The sequence below is a fragment of the Hylobates moloch genome, unplaced genomic scaffold, assembly GCF_009828535.3.
Source record: "Hylobates moloch isolate HMO894 unplaced genomic scaffold, HMol_V3 SCAFFOLD_21, whole genome shotgun sequence".
In the NCBI taxonomy this organism is placed as follows: Eukaryota; Metazoa; Chordata; class Mammalia; order Primates; family Hylobatidae; genus Hylobates; species Hylobates moloch.
In genome coordinates, this window is record NW_026652296.1 from 32,548,615 (window position 1) to 32,556,341 (window position 7,727).

Sequence of the window (7,727 nt, forward strand, 5' to 3'; positions counted from 1 at the left end):
CACCACTGCGCCCAGCTAAATTTGTTTGTATTTTTTTAAATAGATAACAGGGTTTCACCCTTTTGGCCAGACTGGTCTCAAACTCCTGACCTCAAGTGATCCACCCACCTTGGCCTCCCAAAGTGCTGGGAGCCACCGCGCCCAGCCAACCGCACTCCAGCCTGGACAACAGAGCGTGATTCAGTCTCAAAACAAAAACAAAAACAGGCGTGAGCCACTGTGCCCAGCCAACTTTCTTCTAAACATTAGAAAAATATGACAAAGGTGAGGGGATTTTGCAGATGTAATGAAGACACCTAATCAATTTGAGTTAAAAGGGTGGTGATCCGGGTGGGTCTGACCTAATCAGGTCAGATGCCCCTTAGAAAAGGACTCCCTGTGTGCTTAGACTTGAAGCAGCAGAGACTCTCTCTGTTCCTGACCTTGAAGAAGCAGGCCAGCACGAGTTTGACAGCTGCAAGGAAATGAATTCTGCTAACAATCACCTGGGTTCTGGAAAGGAATGCAGCCTGGCTGACACCCTGATCGTAGTCCCAGGGCAAAAGACCCAGCTAAGCCATGCCTGGCCCAATGTAATAAGCAAATGTTGTTTTAAACTGCCAAATTTGTGCCAGCTTTTGTGTTTTTGTTTTCGTTTTGAGATAGAGTCACACTCCGTCGCCCAGGCTGGAGTGCAGTGGCATCATCCTAGTTCACTGCAGCTCGAAATCCTGGGCTCAAGTGATCTTCCTGTCTCAGCCTCCCAAGTAGCTGGGACTGCAGGTGCATGCCAACAAACCCAGCTAATTTTTTAAAAACATTTTATAGAGTCTGGGTCTCCCTAAGTTGCCCCGGCTGGTCTCTAATTCCTGAGCTTAAGTGATCCTCTTGCTTCAGACTCCCAAAGTGCTGGGATTACAGGCATAAGCCACCGTGCCTGGCCTGTGGTAATTTGTTACACAGCAACAGAAAACTAATGTCCCCTCGGATATCTGCATGGCTTATTTTCTCTTATTCACAAAAAAGTCTACACTGACTACCCTCGGTGAAATCGCAGCAGGCCTCCCTTTTATCTCTGTAGCACTTACTAATCTACTGCAATATGTGTGTTGTTACTGAAGTATGTTTATTGTTTATACTTGTTTCCTAGCTAACTGAAATGTGTTTATTGTTTAACATCTCTCTTCCTCCACTAGAATATAAGCCCCATGAGGGCAGAGGTTTTTGTGTTTTGTCGCTGCTGTTTCCAGGCATTTGTAACGGGACCCGGAGCATCTTCAGAAGAGAGGTTGTTGAACAGGTGAAGGGATGCAGCCATCAGGGGGACATAATACTATGGTAATTTATGCACATGTGTTAACTCAAGTGAGGTCATCGTGCCCACAGAGCAGGTGAGAGACCTCTCTGGGCCACTGCTGGGTCAGGCCCTTGGACTTCTAGGCCCGGAATGCCAATAAGCTAATCTGGGTGAGAGAGCACTGGCTGCTGATTTGTAATGCAAGTCAGCCTGACCAGCTCCTGGGTGCTGGACAGCTCATGCCAGTGACTCATGCCAGTGACTAGGGTCAGATGGGCTCTGTGACCTGCTTGGCCCCATTGGCCTCTTCACCTTCCTCAAGAAGAGGGCAGGAGAGTCTGGAGCTGTCCCTTTCTCCTCTCCCAGGGGTCGGGGACTGGCCCACCACTGAGGCTGGTCTCTCACAGTGCTTCTCATTTCTTCCATTCTGCCTCAGGTTGGGTTCCCTACAGGTTGGGTTCCCTAGGGAGCAGACGGAGATGGTTTCACAAAGAGGGTTTTTATTACAGAAGGCCCTGGGGACCCACACCTTTGGGAGGGAGGGAGGGAGGGATCAAAAATAGGAGTGGGCAGAGGGAGAACTGCTATGCAGCCATAGCTGACCCCATAGGGAGCTCTGGAGCCAAAATGCTCCTTCAGATTTATCCTGCATTTGGGCCAAAATGGACCAGTCATTGGATGCGGGCCACCTGGGAAGGGTGTGACCCTGGGCCAGGCAGCGCTCTGCAGCTGAAGCAGGCCCTAGAGGAGCTACCCCTGAGGGCCACCTGCAGAGGGCACTCCCAGCAGCTGGGTGGCAGGTGCTTTCACAAAGGGAGAGTTGAGCAGCTCCTTTCCTTTCTTGTTCATAATATCTACCAATACTTCTCCCACTGGGGTAATCCATCTCTTCTTTTAATTATTTTCCTTTTGAGATATATTAAAAATGCAAAAAAATTTTATTTTTTTAAGACGGAGTCTCACTCTGTCTTCTAGGGTGGAGTGCAGCGGCATGATATTGGCTCACTGCAACCTCCGCCTCCTGGGTTCAATTGATTCTCCTGCCTCAGCCTCCTGAATAGCTGTGATTACAGGTGCCTGCTTCATGCCCAGCTAATTTTTGTATTTTGTATTTTTGTATTTTTAGTAGAGATGGGGTTTCACCATGTTGGCCAGGTTGGTCAACCACCACGCCCAGCCAAAAAAAATTTTAATGTAGAAAACAAGAGAAATAGAATTACAAAAGAAACCAATTATAGGGCCAGGTGCGGCAGCTCACGCCTGTAATCCTAGCACTTTGGGAGGCTGAGGCGGGTGGATCACCTGAGGTCAGGAGTTCGAGACCAGCCTGGTCAACATGGTGAAACCCCCGTCTCTACTAAAAATACACAAATTAGCCAGGCGTGGTGATGCATGTCTGCAATCCCAGCTACTTGGGAGGCTGAGGCAGGAGAATTGCTTGAAACCAGGAGGCGGATGTTGCAGTGAGCCAAGATGGCACCCGCCATTGCACTCCAGCCTGGGCGACAGAGCAAGACTCTGTCTCAAGAAAAAAAAAATTATATTTATATTCAGATATCAAAATGTTAAAACACTTTTTTTTTTGAGACAGGGTCTCGCTCTCGCTCTGTCACTCCGGCTGGAGTGCAGTGGTATGATCACAGCTCACTGCAGTCTTGAATTCCCAGGCTTAAGCGGTACTCCTGCCTCAGCCTCCCAAGTAGCTGCGACTACAGCAGCACACCAACACACCCAGCTAATTTTCGTATTTTTTGTAGAGTTGGGGGTTCTCACTATGTTGCCTAGGCTGGTCTTGAACTTCCGGCCTCAAGTGATCTGCCCACCTCAGACTCCCAAAGTAATGGGATTGCAGGTGTGAGCCACGGCACCCAGCCAAAACACATTTTGGTGATGTCATAAACGTGCTTCTTTTTTTTTTTTTTTTGAGACGGAGTCTCGCTCTGTCGCCCAGGCTGGAGTGTAGTGGCACAATCTCGGCTCACTGCAAGCTCCGCCTCCCGGGTTCACGCCATTCTTCTGCCTCAGCCTCTCCAAGTAGCTGGGACTACAGGCGCCCGCCACCACGCCTGGCTAATTTTTTGTATTTTTAGTAGAGACAGGGTTTCACCGTGGTCTCGATCTCCTGACCTCGTGATCCGCCCGCCTCGGCCTCCCAAAGTGCTGGGATTACAAGCGTGAGCCACCGCGCCCAGCAAATGTGCTTCTTTATTTAACCATTAGATAGCTAGATCTGGTGGTGGCCCAATAACTGTGATAATTTTGAAGATATAATGAATCTAAACAGTATATAGAGGCATTTGTGACAGCTGTGATAGGAAGTTATCTGTTATTTTGATTTGTGACAAAGCCACAGGTATTGCTGATTCTGCTGTGGTTTGTTGCCTAATTTATAGTGGAAGGAAAGGTGGAATATCAGTTACAGATTAGAGACAGATGTGATCTCTTCCTATCTAAGTTCCAGGTGCAGGGAAGTGGGTGTTGCTGTGTGGTGAGGGTGAAGAGGTTTTCAGGAAATTTGGGTTTAGGAAGAGGAAATGTTCCTAAAAGAGGGGACAAGGATCCACATGCGTGGTGGGCCAAGAGGGTGGGCGGATCCTGCCGGAGCCTCCTCCCACCTGGAGGGGTCCCAGTGTCCACCTTCCCTGCCCCAGCCCACCTCCTCGAGGTACTGGGAGGCTGGATAAAGTCCTCGGCTGGGCCACACCCCACCCCAAATTCTCCCTGTCCCACCCTAGTGGCCCAGGCCACCCTGGCCTGCTCCCTTCCGCAAGGCACCTCACCTTCTGTGCCCAGACCATTAGCCAACGCGGTGACCCTGACCCCGGCCCAGGCCCTGCTAATGAAAAGGAAAGCCCGTACGCACTCGGCCTGACCCACGGCGACCTTCTGTGACCAATCATACTACCAACCTCTTAAACAGAGCTCCACCGACGCAATGCCCAAGCATAAAAAGGCCGGGCCGGAGAGACCGCCACCAGTCACGGACCCTGGGCCCAGAGCACCCGCACCATGGCCGGCCCCAGCCTCGCCTGCTGTCTGTTCGGCCTCCTGGCGCTGACCTCAGCCTGCTACATCCAGAACTGCCCCCTGGGAGGCAAGAGGGCCGCGCCGGACCTCGACGTGCGCAAGGTGAGTCCCCAGCCCTGGTCCCACGGCGCTCCGGGGCGGGAGGGACCCGCAGCCACAGGGGCGCGCCCCGCTCCGGCCTCGCCTGAGAACCCCAGGAGCTGAGCGGATTTTGACGCCCCGCCCTTGACCGTGGTCGAGGCCCAGACGGCGCCCCAGCGCGCCTGCAGCCCCGCTGTCCCGCCCGAACTCCGAACCCCGGACCCCAGCATCCTAGCCCGGCGCACCCCGCCCGGCCTCGCAGGGTCCTCCGAGTGAGTCCCCCGCACCACCCCGGCTCCCGCTCACCCCGCCCGTCCCCGCAGTGCCTCCCCTGCGGCCCCGGGGGCAAAGGCCGCTGCTTCGGGCCCAATATCTGCTGCGCGGAAGAGCTGGGCTGCTTCGTGGGCACCGCTGAGGCGCTGCGCTGCCAGGAGGAGAACTACCTGCCGTCGCCCTGCCAGTCCGGCCAGAAGGCGTGCGGGAGCGGGGGCCGCTGCGCAGTCTTCGGCCTCTGCTGCAGCCCCGGTGAGCAGGGCGAGGCGCGCCGGGGCCAGGGGGAGGCGGGCGTGGGCGCGGCCGGGATTCCCCTGACCCCACCTCTTCCTCCAGACGGCTGCCACGCCGACCCTGCCTGCGACATGGAAGCTACCTTCTCCCAGCACTGAAACCTGATGGCTCCGAACACCTTCGAAGCGCGCCACTCACTTCCCCCATAGCCACCCCAGAAATGGTGAAAATAAAATAAAGCAGATTTTTCTCCTCTACCTCGACTCGTGTCTAAGTGCCAGAAATGGAATGGGGAGGGGGGCATTGCGGGACTGGAAGATCGCGCCCTTTGGACCTGTGGCTTGTTGCGCTCAAAGCTGGCCCAGGAAGACGTATCCTGGCTGCCCGAGGGGACAGAGCGGGTGCCGTTCTGGCTGCCACCATCCTGGAGGGGCTGGAAGAGGGAGGGGCACAAAGGCTCTGAGGACGGGGAAACAGCCCCAGCTTCCCGCTACCAGCCTGGGCTGAGGCCTACAGCAGGCTGCACCTCAAGGGATCTTCCAAAATCGAAAACGACGAGGATGAGGGAGCAAATACAGACAAGGGTCTGAGCGGGATGACCACAGGAAGCGGTGAGTGCACACTGAATGGCTTCCTGACCCCTGAAAGGAGGTTTGAGCCACACTTAGAAGTTGAGGGAGCAAAGCGGGCCTGGGGGGAGGGGGCCGTGGGGAGCAGCTGAAGGGCCACCATGTTTCCAAGGAGCTGGCCCCCAGGAGGCCACTGGCACGCTCAGAAGAGGAGCCCAAGCTGTGGGGACTGGGCTTGAATGCCAGCATGACTGTCCCTGGTGTCCCCAGGGCTAGGTCTGACCCGGCAGCCCTACTCCTGCCTGTGCAATAAAACACGTCAGGGCTGGGGACCCCACCAGCAGACAGGGGATCTTGAGAGTCCAGGGCCACAGAAATGACATGAACAAAGAGAATCTCTTAACCTCTATCTCCTATCAGTGAAGCAAAAGTATCTGAGACAGGTCTCAATCAACTTAATTTTTTTTTTTTTTTTTTTTTGAGATCGAGTTTCACTCTTGTTGCCCAGGCTGGAGTACAATGATGCAATCTCACCTCACTGCAACCTCTGCCTCCTGAGTTCAAGCGATTCACCTGCCTCAGCCTCCTGAGTGGCTGGGACTACAGGCACCCAACACCACATCTTGCTAATTTTTGTATTTTCAATAGAGATGGGGTTTCACCATGTAGACCAGGCTGGTCTCAAACTCCTGACATCAGGTCATCCACCCACCTCGGTCTCCCAAAGCGCTGGGATGATAGGTGTGAGCCACCGTGCCCAGCCAAGGTTTCAATCAATTTAGAAAGCTGATTAAGGGCCAGGCACAGTGGCTCATGCCTGTAATCCTAGCACTTTGGGAGGCCTAGGCAGGTTGATGACCTGAGGTCAGGAGTTCGAGACCAGCCTGGCCAACATGGCGAAACCCCAACTCTACTGAAAATACAAAAATTAGCCGGGGGTGGTGGCAGGTGCCTACAATCCCAGCTACTTGGGAGGCTGAGGCAGAAAAATCGTTTGAACCTGGCGGGGGCAGAGGTTGCAGTGAACCGATATCATGCCACTTCACTCCGTCCTGGGCAAAAGAGCAAGACTCCATTTCAAAAAAAAAAAAAAGAAAGAAAGCTGATTAAGGACACACCTCAGGAGGTCCCCTGAGGACATGTGTCCAAGCCTGGTTTTTTGTTGTTGTTCTGTTTTTTTTTTTTTTTTTTTTTTGAGACGGAGTCTGGCTCTGTCGCCCAGGCTGGAGTGCAGTGGCACAATCTCGGCTCACTGCAAGCTCCACCTCCCAGGTTCACGCCATTCTCCTGCCTCAGCCTCCCCAAGTAGCTGGGACTACAGGCGCCCGCCACCACGCCCGGCCAATTTTTTGTATTTTTAGTAGAGACGGGGTTTCACCGTGGTCTCGATCTCCTGACCTCGTGATCCGCCCGCCTCGGCCTCCCAAAGTGCTGAGATTACAAGCGTGAGCCACCGCGCCCGGCCTGTTGTTGTTCTGTTTTGTTTTGTTTTGTTTTGTTTTGTTTTGTTTTGTTTTGTTTTTGAGATGGAGTCTCGCTCTCTGGCTCTGTTGCCCAGGCTGGAGTGCAATAGCATGATCTTGGCTCACTGCAACCTCTGCCTCCTGGGTTCAAGCAATTCTCCTGCCTTAGCCTCCTAGTAGCTGGGATTACAGGTGCGCACCACCACGCTCAGCTAATTTTTGTATTTTTAGTAGAGACAGGGTTTCACCATGTTGGTCAGGCTGGTCTCGAACTCCTGACTTCATGATCCGCCCGCTTCGGCCAACCAAAGTGCTGGGATTACAGGCATGAGCCACCGTGCCCAGCCTGGTTTCATACATTTTAGGGAGACATGAGACATTGATTAATACATGTGAGATGAACATTGGTTTGCTCTGGAAAGGCAGGACGACTCGAAGGAGGGTTGTGGGCGTCCCAGGTCTTAGGTAGATAAGAGACAAAAGGTTGCCTTCTTTTGAATCTTTGTTCAGCCTTTCACTGAATACACAATTTACATGTGAGAGTGGGGTAGAAGAATAGTCACTTATGCCTCAGTCTGGCTCATTGAATCTGCATTTTTACATAAACAATACGGCAGAAGGAGAAATCAGGTATGCATTTGTCTCAGGTGAGCAGAGGAATGACTTTGAGTTCTGGCCTTTGTCCCGCACCTGTGAAGATAAGCTATCAATTTACATTGCCAGGGCGAAATGAGGCTCACAAGCAATTTCCCTGTGGGTAAATTGTGAAGGAAGTATGTAGCTCTTTGTAGTTTCTTAATAAAG

General features: G+C 53.0%; 1 protein-coding gene across 2 annotated transcripts; it reads left to right on the forward strand.

Annotated features, from left to right (window-relative positions):
• Positions 1-213: 213 nt before the first annotated feature.
• On the forward strand, positions 214-5,148 carry OXT (oxytocin/neurophysin I prepropeptide). Of its 2 annotated transcripts, XM_058432858.1 has the most exons (5): positions 214-264; positions 1,176-1,279; positions 4,197-4,405; positions 4,708-4,909; positions 4,994-5,090. In XM_058432858.1, exons 3-5 carry the CDS (start codon positions 4,286-4,288, stop codon positions 5,047-5,049), a joined length of 378 nt encoding a protein of 125 aa, XP_058288841.1. In that variant the 5' UTR covers positions 214-264; positions 1,176-1,279; positions 4,197-4,285; the 3' UTR covers positions 5,050-5,090. The 2 variants fall into 2 exon arrangements, with proteins under 2 accessions (XP_058288841.1, XP_031998479.1); XM_032142588.2 differs by lacking the exons at positions 214-264; positions 1,176-1,279 and having other exon boundaries at positions 3,996-4,405; positions 4,994-5,148.
• Positions 5,149-7,727: the final 2,579 nt, after the last annotated feature.